We start from the raw sequence: 21,171 nt of genomic DNA, 5'->3' as shown, positions 1-21,171 counted from the left end.
TAAATTTGCTTTTGCAATTTGTAAATGTTTGTTATTTATCTAGATGGTTAGAGTGAAATTAACGTTAAATTCAATTTTTTTCAACTTTCTCAGAATCTGTTTAGTCGACAACATTTGAAGGTGTATTGTGTTTTTCGTTTTTATTGAAAATAAATTAATAAAACGTTATAGAAAAGAAAAAAGCTATTTTTTCCAAGGAAAATATATGATGTTGTTATTTATGTTGGGGCATTCAAAGCTGAAGCTTAGTAACATGTTTCTTTTTAAAGTTTTTGTAATACGTTTTCATTGAAACAAACAAAAAAAAGTTCATAAAAGGAAAAACAAAGTTGTTCTTAAGACCTTTTAACATTTTCTCGAGTGTGTGTTTTTCAATAAAAGGAAATTCAATCGTTAAAGAAGTGCTAAAATAATACTTGTGTATTTTTCTGCATAAATTATATCAGTGTCAGTTAATTCAACTAAAATGCTTTAATTATTCTGCACACTTAGACTATGTAAGAGAATAGTTATTAATTTTTTCTCGTCCTTTTTTTTTCTTTTTGCACAATTGATTAATTGATTTTACTAAACAAATTATAAATTATTTAAAACCATTAAAAGTTAATTATACATTCTTATGTGAGATATTTGGCACCTTCACATGTTTTCAATTATTTGATCAAACAAAGCTATTTTTAATTCTGTCTTCCAATTTCAAAACTATTGATATTGTGGGTGATTGGTCAACTAATGTAAATAACTTTTAACAATTCACAACCTTCACTTAACAAATTGGGAGACATCGTAATTATTATTTGATGTTATCATCGTTATCTATTACTCTTCTCCGAGAAAGCCCGAGCGTCTGGTCACCGGAAAGACTAAAAAGAAATTACTTTGGCGACTAGCTTTTTTGAAACAAGAATACTTCAGCAGCAATGTTACACTGAATTTGCCTATAAACATTATGAAACAATTTACCTGCCATATAAAAAAATTTTCTGACTCTTACGATATGACAGTTTTTGTCTGTCTCTGTCCACATTATATCTATACATACGAGTATACTGTCTGACTACGGGTTGTATGGAAAGACAAACATCCGTTTTAACGCTGGAAATGGACGAATCCATTTTTTTTAGCGATGTCAGCTTTTGCAGAAGTAGAGTCTCATTCAAATGAACGGAATACGCGCATCAAATTTTTACTTTTCCCCCTTATTCACCTAGATTCGTCTTATCTGGACGTTTGAAAATTCCATGCAATCCGTGGTTGGACAGTAAATACGCTCAATACATGTTTGCATGTATCTGTGTGTGCGTGTGTATTTTTCTTTTTTTTTTTTTTTCTTCTCTCTTTTTTTACATCTTTATTCCGTACAGCTCGTAAGCATTCTTAAAAAACATTGTTGTCATTATTCTGAGAGTAACATAGATAAGTAACGAAAGAAATGTTCTGAAACACTTGAATGCGAATGAAAGAAATACTTCAACAACTAAAAAAACGAGAAATCGAATCCGCTGCGGCAAATACTCTTTATCCTGTTCCTCTTCTTTACACTATGTCAGAGGAAATTTGTATTCGCCGTTAAATTGAAAGATAACAAAAGATTGTGGATAGAAGTATTCTGATGGGAAGCTCGGGAAGGTAAACATAGCCCGTGGTTACTTTACATTCTCCCTACCAGAGGGCGTACTTCATCAGCTTGGAAGCTCAATTCAAATGAAGGACATTTTAAGATTACTTGAAGAATCTTAATTAGGGAGGAAACAAAATCGCCTTCAGATACTGATTAGATTTAATTAGCATTTTAAAGAGTTTTGCAACAGCATAGAAGTTTTTCCAAAATTCGAAATTCTTTACAAAGCGGGATAAAAGTTATTATATGCACAAAATCTGTAATTTTCGACTCTCACTTTATCTTCTAATGTAACTCTTAATGGGTTAAATTTTAAATTAATGTTAGTACGTCAGTTTCTCCAAATCGATTTCATGCAATATGAATCGTTTGAACTGCTTTTTGAACTCAAGGGGCTACTTGCAAGCTGTGTGCGTATTAAGAAAAGAATATAATAATTGTATTTTGAACTGAAACACAAATGCTTTTAGTCAATTATACTGTACTCAATAAAATAACGCATTATAATTTTTCTGAAATTCATGTATAGCATAGAATTCATATAGCTCTGATTTGTATTATGATCCATTTTAAAATAATGTCGATGAAAACATATATTCTCTGAGGCAAAATTTCACCAAAAAAAAAGTATTGATAAAATTTAAATTATACTTTAAGAAAAAGAAACAAAACGGAGCATGTTTTTTCCCCTTCCCCTCAAAGATGAAGGAAAACTAATTTTGTCTCCCTGCATTAATAAAATTTCTTTCGTCTATAAATAAAGAATAACTAGTTTTAAAATTTTGTGAACTTCGTCTCTATATTTTTAAGCCCGGTAGCTACGATTAGCCAATTTTTATGTTCAGTTGTATGTTTCTTTTTGTCTCCCATTTTTTATCCATTTTCAGAGTTAAGCATACAAATAAACTAAACGTTACTAAATTACTATCTTAGAGCACTGGACCACTTTGTAGTACTGCATGAGGTACTGCAGTACTGCATGTGAAATTGAGAGTTTGTGACGAGGGGGAAGGGAGAAGAGAGGAGAAACAAGAAGCGTGACAACACGCATTTATTACCAGAAAATGTTTATGAAAATTAGCATGACATGCGACAAGAGGGTACACGTAAGGTAAAGTATGACACTTTGTGATTAAGGGGGGAGGCAAAAAAATTTCTGAAATGTGTGGCATCGTTTATGGACAGCCCCCTACAGGGAAATATAATGATAAAACTTGATGTGATCTCAGAGTCAGAATGGGCAGTAAAGGGTTAAAGAAATAAACTGACATCGCTTTGCTTCTCATTGCCACAATGGGATCGTTTCCTTCAGTCAGAAGAACTACTTTTAGTCACTGAAATCGATAGAATAAGCAAAAAATAAATAACATGGAGCGAGAAAAAACTCATTTTCTCAACACTTGATTTTTAATTAATTTTTTAAAATGTCCGATTTTGAAAATAAGGCATGGTCTTTATGACGTCAAAAATGATGTACTTTGGTGCGCTATTTATTGCCGCGCTAATGGTTTACACTTTGCTGTCAACTGCGGTTCCAGGTTTTGATAATTTACGCTGTGCGCTAATGGCATCAGTGAATGGCATTTCATCGCTTTTGATTTCATGTGCAGAAGCGCAAAAAATGAATTTCAATCTGCGCGCACCGATTAAAATAACCGTTAAAAATGTTAAACTTTGTCAAATTATTTAAAAAATGGTTAAATGCTATGTTTTTAAGCATGCTCTTTCAGAAAAAAAAATACTTATAAAATTTCGGAAAAACCCCTATTGAGGCAGTGAGAAGCAGAGGGATATAAGTGAGCATTTTCAAGTTTTTTCTTTGAGGCTTTTTCTAAATCGTTCTGTATTACAGCACCTACCAGGTACCAGGGCTACTAGTACTATCTCTTACCCCAAGACAGAGGAGAAATTCACCTACCATTTTTGTTGATAATAGGGAAGTATTCGATTTTCTAATTTTATTTTTATATGATAGAGTAACATACATGAACATCATCTGCAAAAAAATTTTTACGATACGACTAATACTTTTTTTTTAAAATAATTTTTTAAAGTTCACGCGCGAGTGACGTCATTTGCTTGTAAGTCCTTTGACTGACGTCACTGCCGCGCTGCGAGGCGGCGGGGTTGGCTAGGACAAAGAAGTGCTTGGCGATCTTTGGAGGAAGGCGCGGGAAAACAAGAGCCTTCTAACAGCAGCGCGCATAAAAGGCTAGTGAAAATCCTTTGCTGTCTGTAGGGTTTAATGCATTCTGCGATTGTTTTTAATTTGATTTTCTTTGTCATGGCTAGTAGAATCAATTACAAGTATTGCTTCGTTCCTGGATGCGTATCTACATCTAAAAAAACTCCTCACAAGCGATTTGTTATTGTTCCGTCCCAGCAGGATCTTCGAAAGAAGTGTTTTCAAATGTGTTTATTAATTAAAATTTGAAAATGAAAATTTGCACTGCATTTTAATTAAAAACTATGTCAAGTGAGAAATACAGTTTGAAATATATGTTCACAACTGTTCGTAAATAAATGTTTAATAAGCATATGAGATATTTTTTAAAAAATGCAAGTAAACAAAGGAATTTAAACCCTGCACAATAAACTTAAATAGAAAGTAATAGATGCATTACTATTTCCATTTTAATAACAATGCAAAAACTATTAATACTTTCTTTTTAACATTCAAACTATCTTCAAATTTTAACTATTACAAATTGATAATTTAAAAATACATTTTCAGTTTATCACCAGAAGCGTTTCTATATATACAAGACCTTTCTCACATGCAAAAAGGTACTTATTTTATGAAATGAACACCATTTTCAAATTTATTATTTTTATCAAAAGAGCAAAAAAATATATTTTTCCTTTTTTTGCTAAGTTGCACAAAAACTCAAGGATAATTAACATGTATTAATGGATTTAAAACAATTTTCCACAAAAAAAAAAAAGCAGATCAACTTTTATTGCCAACAAAGCGAAAAAATTTCATGCACAAACTGCTCTAAAACTTAGAACTGGAATCACTTGCAGTAGGGTTGTTACAAAATGCGCGCCTCATTAAAAGCCGCCAAGTAAGAACTGGAATAGCGCTCTTACATTGTAATTTATATATTCAGATAAAAAAAACCATCGACACACAAATGGAAATGATCAATCTTGATAAGGGAAACTAATGCGAATAATATGAACTGCAAACATAGACGGATATGTACTTACAATTTTAAAAGAATAACAATAGTGAAACTTCGTTGTTTCACTCCCCGTACTTCTAGGACATTAAATCTCTCGTCCTTTCGAAAAAAGTCTAACACCATGAACGACTTTACTTGAGGAAGGTTATTGGATTGACCTTTCGTGAATCCTCGCTCCATGATGGAAAAAATGCTGGTTAAAGGCTTTAAAAAGGCTGAAAACGACAGTGCTATTCACCTCCTGGTAGGCGCAACACGGCATGGAAATGGAGCTCTGATCGGAACAGGGAAATGACGTCTTTTGCTGACGTTTTAGGCCACACCTCTTTTTTGCGCATCGCTCTTTAAAAAATTCATAAAAAATCAATCGTTGGTTTTAAAAATCCGGCCATGGTGAATTTTTGTGTTTTGTAAGCCTGTCAACATTGTGCAATAGTTAAAATTGGAATATTTGATAGGTTGATACTTCCCTATTTCCAAATTTTCAATCTCGCCACTTACATCCCTTTGCTTCTATCTGCCTCAATTGGGGTTGTTTGTTGTTCAGTTCAAAAAATTAAAAATGTCTCGATTTAGATTAAGAAAGACGATTCTCGAATAGTGCCGATGAGCTTTTTACTAAGCTACTTCCCATACTAAGCGAATTTTCGAACAAGGTGTTTTTTAATCTATGCGATGAAACAGTAAGGATTGCTAATTGTATCATTTCCATAAAAACGGATGTGTCAGAAACAGGCGTATAATTAACCATGTGTGAAACGTGTAATTAACAATACAAAAAGAAATCCAGTGGAGTTAGGTCGGACGAATGCCTGGGTATGAATTCTTAGGTTTAAGTACGGAAAAACTTAGATTTCTTCATTCATTTATATATCAAACTATTTTTCATTTCACCTGTTAGAATTTTTGTTATAAATGTTTAGAATAACTAAGATTTTTTCTCAGACACACTGTGCTTCACCTTACACTTTTCGTGTATTCAGATAATAAGTCAAAAACAAAATATATCTCTTTTGTGCAGAAAGACAAATATTAATGTTGCAGAAATGATTTAAACTTCATTCTTTCAAATTGTTAGACATTATACTTTAAGAAATTCCTTTTACCAAAGTGTTTTAATCGGACAAATTGTAATCTTAAGCTCAGTTTTAAAAGTAAAAGGTACAAAAATGAAAAATAAAATTCAATTACGGCAAAATGTAAAATTGCTTTTTTAAGTTTAAAAGTTGAAAAAAAATGTACATTGATGCAACATTTTTTGGAGAACCTCGATTTTAAAGCTGAAAAATAAACGAATTTCATTCGCTTATTTCATTTAAATTTGTTTTCCCCCCTTTTTTTTTTTTTTTTTTTTTTTACATATTTCATAGAACAAAAATGACAGAAACATATTCAGGCTCTGCTCTTTTTTTTTCCCCTGGTAAAAGTTTTATTTTTACCTTTATTCGTTTTTAAGGTAAACAATATGTTGTGTGTATCTATTTTTTAATGCCCGTCTACCTATTTTCAAACTAGGATTTGTATTCTAGAAATACACTGGTTTGGCGAACATTTAAAGGAAAAAAAAGTTAAGATATTTTACCAATGCTTGTTTTCAGTTATAATAGTTTAGCTATCATATAAATTATACTTTCCCAGACGCAAACTCCATAAATAAGTCAGTTAAAGACCGATTTAATTCTGGCTATCGTTCCAGGGTGTACCCCGATGGGAGGTTTCTCTGATACCCCTTAAAATATCCTTATTCGACAAATTTCAAAAATTCGGCAAATTTAGAGACGGCATTGAAGTTTTCCGATTTTTTTTTTTCGTTGCATTTTGAATAATAATCATGCAGAATGTTTTTTCTCATTACATGTAGGTACGTGCGCATCACTATGTGCATACTCAAATTTTATCATTCAGTAAAATTCGGATCTTCGTTCGGTAAAGTGAGAATTTTCGCCTCGCAAAAATTTAACTTTCGCGCTTCCCTGCGTGGATGGCTATGGCGATGGTCAAGTTAGGTTGTGAAGGGAAAAAATATAAAAATACATATTATTTGTTCGTATTATAATTGATATTTTCAACCATTCCAAGTTTTGCTTTTAGAGAAGAATTTCGATGAATGGAAAATATTTTCATTTCAAAATCTACTTTTTAAATATTGCACCAAATACTCTCTCTCTCTCTTTTTAACCATCTCCGCTCTTCAGTAACTGATATGACACATCTTCTGCTGAAAGTTGAAATGAACTTCTTGCCAGCTCCTGTGGCGCCATCTTTACTTCTAAAATGAAAGAATGAGTTTTGTAGTAATAGAGCAAAAGGAATCGAGTTTCACTTATCTTATTTAAAATTCGTTAGTTTTTCATCCAGAAGATGTAAAATTTCAGGTCATTAAGCCACAGTCCATTGTAAAAATCATGAATTTAGAATTAAAAATTCCGTAAACTATTTGATTGACAAAAATGATCAAGTTCGCGTTTGAGGCATAATTTTAAAATTTTAAAAATAGATTTCATTCAAAGTTTAAAGCTATAAATTTCTGTAACAGGAACACACAGTGAGTTGTATAGATGAGCTGTGTGTGTATTAAGAGAAAGAAAATAGATTGTTAATAAACTCAATTCCGTCTAACTAGCGATATTGTGCGAGGCAAAAAATAATTTTTAAAATCACTCTCCACTGTTTTCGAAAGAAAAAAAAAGCTATCTACAATTAGCCAAACAAGTCAACCAGTATTGGTTTGAAAACATTTTTATAGCACACTCACACTTATCGTATTCACGTTAATATTAGCTTTGCTTAATATACATGTATGTCTGTTCATACACATATGTATTAAGCAAAACATTGTGTGTTCATACATATCTCCTTTTGGTTTCACTAAAAAATGGTTCTATGTAACTCCGAAACATGTTATGTTCATTACAAGCACGTGTTTAACTGTGTTATCATTGTACAATAGCAACTTTACTTGACTACTGACTTGGTTCCCTTAAAAAACCGCATATCTTCAAAAAATACAAACTCCAAGTCAGTCATTTTAATTGCAGTTTTTTGGTCAATTGGGTCCTCCAACAAATCTTAGTGTGGCTTGAAAATGGCGGGTAACATTTTTTTTTTTCCTAGCCCAAAAGATCTAAACGGCAGTTTTCTCCGACAGATATCATTTATTAGAACCGCAGAAGTTGCTCCTTGGTCACCGAAACTTCATTATTTTAATTATATTTTAGGCTTCGAAATTCTCCCTATCGCTTTTTAACTGGTTCTTAGGGATGATCTAGATGTCATTCAGTAATTCTTTGCCCAGTATTTCTTCGTTAGTGGAAAGGTTTCCCGCTCTGTGTATAACGACTTGCTATTACACATATTCGATTGCCATTTGATAAAGGAGAACCTTTTCGTCGTTTTTAAAAGCTTGTTTATTGCGCTAGAACATACATGTAAATAAAAGTCTCATTAACAAGTCTCACTAACTAAGTGCCCTTCTTTTCTGTTTTAAAGTAATTCATAAAAAGAAAATATTTTAACACGTCTTAATACATAGATTAGTAAAAGCACTGTTATTCAGGTCGGATGCTCTCAGTCTTTTTCAACACGTGAAATAATTTAGCTTCACTGAAATGTGATACATCAGTTCTAGTTTCCTGATAAATTGTGTAATTATATAAGTGAATACAAATTGAAAGAAATTGTTGGGAACATTTTATTACAAAGTCTTTAGAAATCTAGACATAATATTGAAAACAGGGATATAATTAGGGAGAATACTGGTATTGTTTCTGTTTATAAAGTTTAACAATGTGATTAATCTTGGTCAAACACAGTCATAAATCATTCGTCAACATGCTTAGTTACACACTTGTTCTCCAGGTAAGTCTTTTTTCGAAGAAATAAGTTGTAATCCCCAGAAAGTATTTCACTACAACACCTATTTCTTTGTGTTCTTCTTAAATACCAGTTCAGAAACTGATTAACAAAGCATTGCAATGACTTTGTTTTAATGCAGGATCACACGATATTGTTCTTAACTTTTGTCACAATTAAATTCTCTCTCTCTCTCTCTCTCTTTTTTTTTTTTTTTTTTTTTTTTTTTTTTTTTATGAGGACCATTAATTTGAGTGGCACAATTCATTCGATTACATTTTCAGGTATTTTTTCTTCATGAAAGAATTGTCTATGACTTTTTTTTTTTAATATTTATTTCATAATATTTTGCACAAAGCCATCATAAAAGAGGACCCACGTAAAAATAAGTAAAAACAGAAAGAAAAGTCCAGGCAGTGCACTGCAAATGTTTTAAATGCATACAGTGCATTGTGATAGAAAAGATTGCACGCTTCAGCATAAATAGGGTAACTTTAACTAATTATTTTCCAGTAATTCTCATTATGAAAGATAATAAACTAAAAGCGTTGTAATATTATATTATTTTTCATTGAGTTGTTAAGTAATCACGAGCATCCTTTGGTAGTTCTTTGTGCAATTGTTATGAATTTCAGAAGTTACAATAACAGTTACATTTCCTTATTATAATTCCCTTTCTGCTTTCTTCATCTACTCTGTTCATTATTTTGATAGAATAACAAAAGATGCAGTTTTTCTTTTCTCTGCTTTTCTTTATTTTACTATAATATAATGAAAGTAACATTACTTTATCTCTTCTTGATCTTATTTCATCTACACTTTATTATTTTGCTAGATTAACGAAAGTTGCATTTCATTACTAATATTTTTCATATATTCTTTTTTATCTAGACTTCATTATTTTGCAAGAATAACACGTTACAGTTATTTTTTTTATTTATTTTTCTTTATTTTATTAGAATCTAACAAAACATTACATTAACTCTCCTTGTTCTTTTTTCATCAACACTTCCTTATTATGCTACGGGAACGAAAGTTACATTTCATTACTAACACTTTTTGATTATTTTTTTTTTAAATCTACACTTCATTATTTTGATAGAATAACAAGTTAAAAGTTGTCTTTTTTTAATTTACTTGTCTTTATTTTACTAAAATATAACAACAGTAGCATTTCATTATTTCTTCCATTTCATCTTTTTTCATCTGCACTTCATTATTTTGTTAGAGTAACGAAAGTTACATTTCTTCTTTAATTCTTTTCTGCTTTTATTTTATCTACACTTTATTATTTTGCTAGAATACCGACAGTTGCAGTTAATTATTGATCCTTTTTCTACTTTTTTGTCTATCCTTTACTATTTTACCAGAATAACAAAATCACAATAAACTCTTAATTTTTTACGACACTTTCCCCTACAGTTTATTATTCTACCCTGCATGAGTGAGAACAAATCAACGTTACCCTTAAAGCAGCCTTCGTTCGTTACAACCACAACTGCCCAATCACTATACCAGCTTCATTATTTTAATGAGATTTCGGCGTTCAAGCGCCTTTATGCCTCTTATTAACAGGTAGCCTTTGAATAAAACACGCACCCCAAGCAGTCTTCAAATGCGTCTCTGCCTCGCCGTTCTGTAGTCAAAAGGACGACTGTTCTTCAGTTAACGACTTGTTGTTAAGAGCAATCAAGATTGAATAAGCGTTTAATGAAGAATGAAGTCTTGCTCTACCCGCATCTTTATTCATTCTGCTTGCTCATCAAAATTCTAGCATGCATGTCTACTTCAATTCTGATCACGGGAAGAATAAAAAGCAAAATGGTTATTTCATGCTGGCTCATATTTATCTTCTTCTTTCAGAGCTTTTATCCACTAAGCACTTTCAGATATAATGTGAAATAAACTATTAAATGGGTATTATCGCTCAATCAATCATATAGTCAACATATTGAATAGTTTAGTACAAAAGTTCAAGGCTGTCGTATTACGGTCGCTTTTAATGGGTTGTAAGGAAAAGAGATGAGATAATGGAAAATTAGAAATGGGGGGAAGGTTGGCAATCTCGTCACAAAAACGAAACTTAAGATTTAAAGTTTTGCAATTGTAAATTGGGAAGAAATTATACTGCAAGCAATTGATTATTTTATTGTTTAAATACATATAGTGGTGGACAAATTGTGGACACTTTTGGAAAAATTCAAACTTTATATGTTAATAGAAAATATTATGTTTCACGAAATTCAAACTCGTATGTATCACTTTAAAGAGATTTTAATACTGAATTCTCCAAAAAACAAAATTAAAATATTTTCAATACCAAAATAGTTAAACAGCTATAACTGCTATTTCATTAAAGAAGTAACTGTTCTCCTTCCACAGAACGAAACTCAATAATGACTTGTTCTAACTGTAAAAATGTCAGATTCTACTGGCAGTTACTACCATTTGATTGATTCAGAGAAGAATAATTGTGTTTGGCCAGGAACGTTAGGCATTACAAACCACTGTTTGGTAAAATATGCATAACATTTTTGTATAGCAAATATTTAGATTTAGTTTTTCATCGAATTCAATGTTAAATTATCTTCAAAATGATTTGTACTACTTTACATTTTGTGTCACGTAACATTTTCAATAAGCATACAAAATTCTTAAAACGCTTTCAAAAATATCCGCAATTTTGACCGCCACTGCACATGAATTTCAAAATGCAATGGTAATGCAAGTTTATTATTCTCAAATACATTTAAAATTCGGTTGTTTTCGCCGAATCATTCATTCAGAGCAAAGACACGTACATCATTACTTAGTGATTGAATTATGTGTATGTATTAACTGTACGGAATTAACACTAAGTTAAATCCTATTCAAATCACAGTGAAGTTTGTTGTGCAAAAGCATTTTTAAGTGAATTTTCAAACCTGGATTTCCTTAGGGCTGCCACAGAAGAAATATTTTTATGTGACATTCAAGTGTTAATTCATTCATATTGCTAAAAGTTGTCTTCATCCTAGTCTTATATTAACTCTTTCAATTCTCTCGATTAAATTAGCCGAAACTGGTTGACTTAAGCTCTTTTAATACTCACTCAGCAATTAATAACTGTAATCAATCAGCCAATACTTTCGCTTTTACATAAGTGAAAAATGAAAACATCAACAGAACTTCCTTACATTGAGTTTTCGGTTTAATTAAACAATATACAATTAATTTAATTTCAACTATCCTCTTTCAATTATGCATGACTCTTACGAAAATAAATTAAGGTTTCTCTCTCACGCCACACCAATTCATCCGTTTAACCATTTCAGAAAGCCTGTTAATTGCTTTCAGACATTCTCTTTAAATACCGATCACAATAATGAACAATGAATAGATACAAAAGGAAGCGACCTGGTCGATAGCTTCGAGGCTTTATAATCATTAATTAATCAGAGCGTATAATGAAATTCGATATTCTTATCAGTTTTATGACACAAAATAAGCAGATCTCAACAAGAAAAAAAAGTGCAATAAGCTTCCATGATTTTTTTTACCTCTCCGTGAAGGCTCTGCTTTCATAAATAGCTTATCGTGTTAGATCACGGTGGTAATTATCTGAAAACATTGGAGATTCAATAGATGCCAAAACACGCTGCCTAATTCTGCGTGAGCATTTGCTTACAGTCTTTTTAGGGCCTTATTGATTTTTGTTCTGGAATTGTAATTTTGCCTTCCGTATGCTTTCAACGCTGAATCTTCATCGATTGCATTTACTATAGAAGTCTCTAGCTTAGGTAAATAACGAATGAATATTTCATAAATTAAATGAAATGACGATGAAGATTCAACGCTGAATCTTCATCGATTGAATTTGCTAAAACAGTCTCTAGTTAAGGTAAATAAATGAATGAATATTTAATAAATTAAATTGCAGTAAAAGGAAATTTATTATATCAACAATCATGTCATACTGGAAATATTGGGAAAACAAGGAGGGGCTTTAAAATTTAGAATGAAAGAACATTAAGTCTGTGTGAAGAAACAAGAAATAGCGAAACAGTATGGGTGACATAGTTCACAAATTTAAACTTTTGAAGCCAACATTACTTTCAGCTTATCCACTGTTGGAGAATTCTTTGGGAGCTTTTTATGTAGAGAGAAAAGTCTAAACAATATTTGAAATGAATCGTTTGCTGTCTCACATATCTCTCTGATCCTTTTAAATAGCCTCGAGTTTGCATTTTACAATATCTCACAGTCAACCGTGCCTCAACAAATGTTGAATTTGCAGGGGCACCCCGAACTTAAATTTTTGGGCGGAATACCTCAATTTACAAAATGGTACTCCAAATTTGCTGAATGATGATAATTTTGCCGAATGGAACTCCAAACTTTGTCGAATGATGATAATTTTATCCAATAGAACTCCAAATTTTGCCGAAGGGTCAGAAAAAAATTGCCGAATAAGGAAATTTTCGAAAGGTCACAGTGCCCTCCTGTGATATTTCACAGCGAATTTACGGAATACTTTTATTCAAATAAAGCTGCCTCAAGTAAGGGAGTACAGACATTACAAAAAAAATGTATATTTTCGAAGTCAAAAATATTTTTATTGACGAAGTAACTTATTCTCAGTTTAAATGCTAAGCAACGGAAGAACCACATGACAAAAAAAAATTTCATACAAAATTACATTTCAATGAAAATTACAATTCAAGTTTGATTAAAGAAAAGGTTAATTGACATTTGAAGTTATAAAGTTACTGTTCATTTTTACATTAAGACGACCCTTAAAACACTTTTATTATTAGCATTTTATGCCTTACTATTCAGTACGTTCTACCAAGGACAATGATGCAACCCCGCTAAAAATAAATACCACAAAGACATCTCCCCGCCAACAATAAAAGCCCCCCCACCCCCCAAAAAAAAACAGAAAAATGATCCTAAAAACTTTCTCATCCCTCCCAAATAAATAAAAATCTATAGCACAATCTGAGCCATGATCCCCCCCCCCTCCCACTGCCGCCTGAGAGAGCTCTCTCTCTCCCATACTTCCTCTTCTCTCTCCAAATGCACGTAACACCTTCACGTTTCACAATTACATGACACCTCTAGAAACTCTAAATTAACATGTGTAAGAACAAATTTAAACAATGTAGTTATTCGTAGTTCGACAGGGAAACTAAATTACTCTGCATCAATACTAAACAGTTACCGGAAAAGTTTCAGTTTGTAGGATAAGGAGAGAGGAAAATTTATGTTTCTAATGAGCAAACAAAGGTTTCGCTTACTCTGTTACAAAACATTTCTCATAGTTTTATTACATTTAATCAAATTAAGATATTTTTTCTTCACTTACATGATTAATGCCTCTCCGTAACTTTAACTACGAAACTGAAATTCATGTAGTGAAAAAGTTCCACCATCATTGCATACATTTTTTTTCTTCTTCAATTACGTCATCCATAAAAAAAACAATTCGTGTTTGCTTAGACCTTAGCTACAAAAACGTGTAAAACAAAAATGAACATGTTGGGAAAATTCCGGTAATTCTTTCGACGAAGTGAAAATTTTCTTGCCCATTGCTTCCATTCATTACATGGCCTGCTTGCTTTAATCGAAACTTTCTCGCTACACGAAGCTCCCTGCTTCATTTGAAATTAATTCCTCGACATAAAAAACGACTAATTGCTTCGGAATTACGGTAGGGATAAAAAACGGAATGAGTTATTTTCAAACATTCAACGCCACGCTGCATTTCTTCCCAAATTTATTTCTGGGGCCCGAGTAGTTTAAATTAAAGTTCCTGTCAGACACTTCAGCCGCTGCCATTTTGGTTTAAAGTGAAAGAAAGAGCAGCACAGGTTTAATTGATTAGTGTCTAGGTTCCATCCTTCTCTGGCAGAAGATCGGAGAGTTTTCAATCAATGCCTTCTCGATACGGCGCATGAGATTAGCTAGATTGAAAATAAGAATAAAATTGGAATTAAAACTGGTTTCTTGCCAGAATAATTTTAAGTTGACGACTGAAGCACATGAATGTCTAGGGGTCTAGTTGCCAAAATTAAATTTAACAAATACAAATGGATTAATAAAATTATTAAATCCATTTGTATTAATAATTTTATTAATCCATTAAAACATATTAAAATAATTAGAATAATTACAATAAATTATTAATTTATATTTGAATTAATAATTTATTGTATTTATTCGCTCCATAATCCAACTTGGAGCACCACCAATTGAAATCCTGTACAGCCATCGGGCTCCAGAATTAGCAGATCCTGTTATCAAGACTTTTGGAGACATCTAAACCTTTCGCACTCTGCACGTCATCAGACACGACAGCAACAACAATAAAATTATTAAGTAATACAAAATAGATGCAACTGTGCTCTATTTTGACAGTAGAGATAGGGTAATAGCATCCCTGGAAGAGGCTGCTGCTATAGAGCATGATTTAGAAAACTTTTTCAGTGAAAGCGTATCAGTGGTTCGAATTTTATTGTGTTTTACTCAAAAATTTAAAAGGTACACTTACTTCCCTTTGCTTATTGCTGCCTCAATGGGTTTTTTCCCCCATCAGTCCAAAGTACTACTTTTGGTCACTGAAGCTGATAAAATGAGCAAAAAAAAATAATAACATGGAGCAAAAAAAAAAAACTTTTATTTTCAAAACGTTTAATTTTTAACTATCCGATATTTCAAACAAGGCGTGGTCTTTATGACGTCACAAGTGATGAACATCGGCATGCTACGCCATTGGCGCGCTGAATGCTTACGCTTGCTGTCCACCGCGTTTCCACGATATGATAATTAAATATTGCACTCTACGCTAGCTAGTAACCATATCGTTGCCAGTTCCTGTGATTAAAGAAGCGAATAAATATTGCGCCCTTTGCTAATGGCATCAGTGAATGGTATTTCATCATTTGTGATGTTATGTGCACAGAAGCGTAAACAAATGAAATTGAATCTGCGCACTGATTAAAATAATTGTCAAGGAATATTAAACTTTTTCATATTATTTTTAAAATGGTCAAATCCTATGTTTTTAAACATGCTCTTTCAAAACAAATACTTTTAAAATTTCGGAAACGACCTCCATTACTACATAAAACTTTCAAAAGTTACGTTGTTGTTGCTTAAACCACATGGGTATCCAAGTCCGAGTAGATAATGCTACCCGATTTAAGGCAGAAATATACAGTTTTCGTTTATAGAGCACCACTAATGATAACCGACGATAACATATTTAAAGTACCCCATTCACCATTAGCGAACACAGAGGATCTTTGACCGGCTGGCACCAAACCCGGAAAATTCAGTTTCAAGTCCAACACCTTACCGATCAGGAAACCACGGATTTTCCAAAGTTAATTATTGTATAGGTGATACTTCTGAAGATAAGATTGGCTCTATAGATGAAAAAAAGCTTTTGGTTTTAAACTGACTGGAACATTGCTATGAACATGCTTTGAAATTTTTAGTGAGAAAATAATTTTGTTGCATTTTATCATACCTAGTAAAAATTTAATTATCATTAGCATTCACAATAAAACAATACGAAAGTGTGCTTCTCATTAGTTATCTATGATATGCTCTAAATTGAGACTTGGAAAGAACACGCGTTAAGTTATTTATTTTAATAACCTTACCTGTAAAAACATTTCTACAAAGGGGTCATTCCATAGTGACAAACGTAACATTCGCAGCTGATTTTCAAACTCTTTTTACTTACACCGGGAGTAAAAATTAAGGTGTTTTGGTTTAATATGCAGATTTAAAATTTACAAGGTGACTATTTTTTATTTCTACCAAGAATTTGAAGCAAAATAAACGCTAGCAGGTGTTTTTTCACCAAAAAAGGCATCGTGACTAACGTAACATTTTTGCAACCCTGAGAAACAATGCTTATGTTACGAGCTAATTTTTTCTGAAACTTACGCAGACATTTAAAGTTGGCCGATATATTTGTAAGAGGTAAACAATCTATTTTTAAAATCGTACTACAGATTTGTTACATACGAATCTTTTTTGGCCCTAAATGGTACTTTTCCGAAAAACTGTGTGTGACTAACGTAACGTGACTAACGTAACCATCGAATAACAAGCAATGAATGCATATAAAAAACTTTTTATAATTAATTTCTTGCTCTTATATTACTTTTACACTTTTTAGGAACCTTCTTTGTGTTGTATTATGGTTTTTTCTTTACTTTTTTTCTATATTAGTGTAAGAAATTGAATGGAAGGATTCAGTTCAATTAACTCAATTTGAATGTGCGAAAAAAATAAAAAAAAATAAAATAAAATAAATATAAAAAAAAACTGCTTTTACAAACTGAATAACATCACTCTTGGTCTAATTAAATCCTAAATATCTCTCTTTTTTAAAAAATTAACTTTTTGCAAGTTATTAGTTTCACTGAATTCTAGTATTCTGCTGATATACGAGTTATCGTTATAAGAAACTCCGTAGTACTTTTCAATGGCATATTATTTTTTAAGGTTTACTGATTCATCGAACGAATAGTGTTGTGCATCCTTTTGAATTAAAATGTAATATTGAAAAAAAATATTCGAACGTTTTATCAGAATGCATTTTAATTCCAGATATCACCGCAAATGTTTGAATTTCTAAATGATCATTCTTGCATTTTCTGAAATATATGACAGCTGCGCTTATTGTCACTGTATCTTGTAACATCTTCAAATGTTTTCCAACGAGCAGCCGTTACTTCATTTTAATAATAGGTGGAGATGTATTTTCTAAAAAATAGAGACGTTCCTCTTTGTTAAGACTGTATTTCTATTATCTTAATTCTTAATCTTGGATTCTTGTGTTGAATGCACATTCAGCAGAGTACTCATTTTGCTTTACTCACTTTTTTTTCTTTTTTAATAATTCTTTAAATTGGAAGTATCTTCATAGACCTTTAAAAAAGTATTTCAGAAGGTCTATAATGTAATATTACTGGTATTTTTCGACCTTTATTTTTTTAATCAATATAGAATGCCTACATATTCAAAATTGTTCATGAAAATTTACATTTAATTAAATTAATTTTAAATATTAGCAGTCATTTTAAAAATGTTACGTTAGTCACATGCAAACCGTTACGTTAGTCACAGCTCAAATGTTACGTTAGTCACACTAATTATTTTACATCTACTGATACTAAAATGAATATTTTGCACTTTTTAAGTAGATATGACACAGATGTAAGAAAATAAAAAGTGCTGTTTGGTTCAATCATCTGGTTTAGTTTTTAAGCAGAAAATAGTACATTTTCGTGACTAACGTAACGTAAATATTTTCAGTGAAATAACCAAACTAATTTTAAAAAAATCTTATAATGCATGCAAAAAGAACAGTCAATTTTATTGGGCCAACATCTATTCATTTAGAATAAACATAGTTCTTTTAAAAATTTGCAAAAATTTTTACATTACACAAGAAAACGTAGACGCATGTTTTTTGCACATCCTAAGCCTTACAACCTCGCACGTTTTGAGCCAGAAGAAAAACACCGAATGAAATTTTTGCAAACTGTTATTGGATTTATGTACTAGAAAGTACGCTGAATGAAATGATAGGTCACAATTAAGGTTTTGTGGAAAAAAAATTTCTGAGGTTGAGGTTGACATTTCTATGGAATGACCCAAAGCTAACCCAAAAATAATCAAGTAGGAAACATTTTATTCGTATGTTTAAAAAAATCATATGAAAATTGTTGATTTTTTGAAACAATTTCTTTTAATAACAGCTTCTAAAACACTTGCTTATTAGCTCTGAATTCCATTTTATCGAAATGGAACAAATTTGATTGTGAAATAAAGTATTTCTTTACCCTGAAAAAATTTTTTAGTTTAATGTAAGCATATAAAATAGATTTTACGCTTCATTTTCGAAAGTACCATCATCCAAAATCATTAAATTCATATCGTTTCTATTCTTTCAAACAACTTTAATAAAACCCCTAGTATTTGCTCCAAAAACTGCATTATCCATCACAATAGTAATAGTAACGAAAAACTATTGTTTATGTAGAATCAATAGGATAAGAAATTAAATGAATCCGCACATTAAGAATTCATTTGTTTTCTTCTAAAGCTAATAAGGTGAAAAATAATATTATACTTGTAACTTGTTACGTATGCGAATAATACATATATATATATATATATATATATATATATATATATATATATATATATGTTTTTATTATTAAGCAATCTAGAAATAAATTTGTACTCTTATGTCTTTATATATTTATAAAACGATATGATTATAGGTTAATGAAACGTTACAGAGAGAGCGAGCCGCTTGCTTGTATTTAGTTTTTTATTCTAGCATAACTCATTAGAAGTCTTTTATTTATCTGGTAAAAATATTATTATTTTTGAGAATACGAATATCATTAATTATTATTAATTTGGAAATGAACAGTTTCAAACATAATTTCGATAAAAATCTGGTTTCTCGTTGATAATTTTCTCTATTTTATCCCAGTTACACTATTCAAAATCACTGGAGAATCATAAAAATAAGTCATTCTCCCGTTATGTGGTAAATGCAAGAAAGAAAGTGTGTTTAGCTTGACATAAAACTTAATTGTTTCCATTGTGTTCAAAGCCGCCATTTACTACTTTAACAAAATTTGTAAAAATAATACCGAGTAATTGTGTTTTGACTATAATACTTATCAAGTATTTTCAGAGATATGCAATTTAATTCATACCTTACTTCAATGAATTCCCTTATGGAACCAAACCAAATGATGAATCTCCCGAAATGCACAGAATATACTGTTTTGCTCGTATTATTTTCAACATTTGGCTATTAAAATAAAATTTTATCAAACCTTTGGTTTTAAATTGACAATGTAAGGAATGATTCGAAAAATAATAAATTTAATAACTGAATTATATTTCTTCCTCTTCAAAAAAGACGTAATTTTAGTCGCTCAGAGCGATTTCCTTCCTTTCAATTTTGTCTATGATTTCTAATTTTCCATAAAACGTCTTTAGCTTTTAACTTAAAATCCATTACAAGCATGCTAGAACTTCAAAATAAAATCATCAGCAAACATTTCTTCTCGATTATCTTTCAGCAAACAATTCAACCGCTATTAAATTTAATTTTGAAAATCATTGATACAATGTAGATATAAATGTTGAACTCCATCAGCATGGCAAAGTTAATCGCTTTCAATAAACTGGCAATTATATTTCTCCAAATATTGAATGTTCATAAGATAAAAGTAAAAAATAAAAAATAAATTTGAATTTGAAAAAAGATATGAACGTTTGCTGAATATCGAAAAACTCCCCTACCACGGTTTAATTTTTAAGATTTTCTTTTTTTTTTTTTCTTTTTTTTAGCAGCATTATTTGCAACATAATCTACATTTTTTAATAGTCTGTTTCCTTTATAATTATATTTGTACATATTTCTAACTACATAGAAACTTTTTTTCCTTTTATGTTGTAACTTGAAAACAGTTCTGATTTGGTATTGTTTTTTAGTGTTCTTTTCATACGATATTTAGTGTGAGTAAAAAGTCTGAACTAGTATTCCAAAATGTATGCAAAACTTGAATTTGTACTCACTTATAATTAAAAATTTAAGAAAGCAATTTAAAAACTTTGTACTAAGAAATGATTAAAATAAGTCAACGTGTTGCCACCAAACAGTGCATCTCGTAAGAATTGCAATCACAAGCTTTCTTTAAAATGTATATGAAAAACTTCAGTGGCCATAGCAAAGAATATTTCATTGGTGGCAGTAAAAAATGTCAAATGAATTGAAAAAAAAGGAAACGCATTGTTAAATAAACATATCGCTACAAAAAATATCATTTCTAATCAGAATAATGATTAACTGCTCACTCTAAAATGAGCGTTACAAATCACGTAATCTTAATGAAAACTTGTGCTGCTCTCCATGAAACATGACGAAATGTAGCAAAATTACGCATAATTACTTCCATAATGAAATTGCAGTGTGCATTAATGTGCATTGAAGCAATTGAGGAAGCAATGCATAGAAAAATGTACATATGACTTAGGCAGTGAGTACTAAAGAGATTTAAGTAGACTTTTTTTTTTTTTTTAGTTTTAATTAGAACGCGTGCTGAACTCCCACCTTAGATCGAATTTCATTGGAAAGTTTTTCTAAATCATGCTGTATAGTAGCACCTACCAGGGCCACTATAGTGCCATCTGTAGCCTCAAAGCTGAAGAGATTTTCTCCAACCATTTGTACTAATTATTTCAAATATATAATTCTGACACTTGCTTCTATGTAATTGCTTCATATGATATACAATAAAACTTGTGAAGTTGACCACCTGTCTAAGTTGACAGCTTTTTTCAGGCACGGAATCAGCCCTTATCATATAAATCAATCTCTGTAAGTTGACCACCTGTTTAAGTTGACCACTAAAGTAGTGCACCGCGAGTGGTCAACTTACACAGGTTTCACTGTAATAGAAACTGCTTACGGTCTATTTG

At 31.2% G+C, this 21,171-nt stretch overlaps 1 protein-coding gene across 1 annotated transcript in view; it reads right to left on the bottom strand.

Annotated features, from left to right (window-relative positions):
* The window catches only part of LOC129218806 (sec1 family domain-containing protein 1-like), a 56,293-nt gene extending 35,376 nt beyond the window's left edge, over positions 1-20,917 (bottom strand). Inside the window, exon 1 of the mRNA XM_054853130.1 lies at positions 20,804-20,917. Within this exon, the coding sequence (XP_054709105.1) occupies positions 20,804-20,917 (114 nt within the window). The remainder of the gene's footprint in view (positions 1-20,803) is intronic.
* Positions 20,918-21,171: the final 254 nt, after the last annotated feature.

Source organism: Uloborus diversus, chromosome 1, assembly GCF_026930045.1.
Source record: "Uloborus diversus isolate 005 chromosome 1, Udiv.v.3.1, whole genome shotgun sequence".
NCBI lineage: Eukaryota > Metazoa > Arthropoda > Arachnida > Araneae > Uloboridae > Uloborus > Uloborus diversus.
This window is presented reverse-complemented; position numbering and strand designations above follow the sequence as displayed.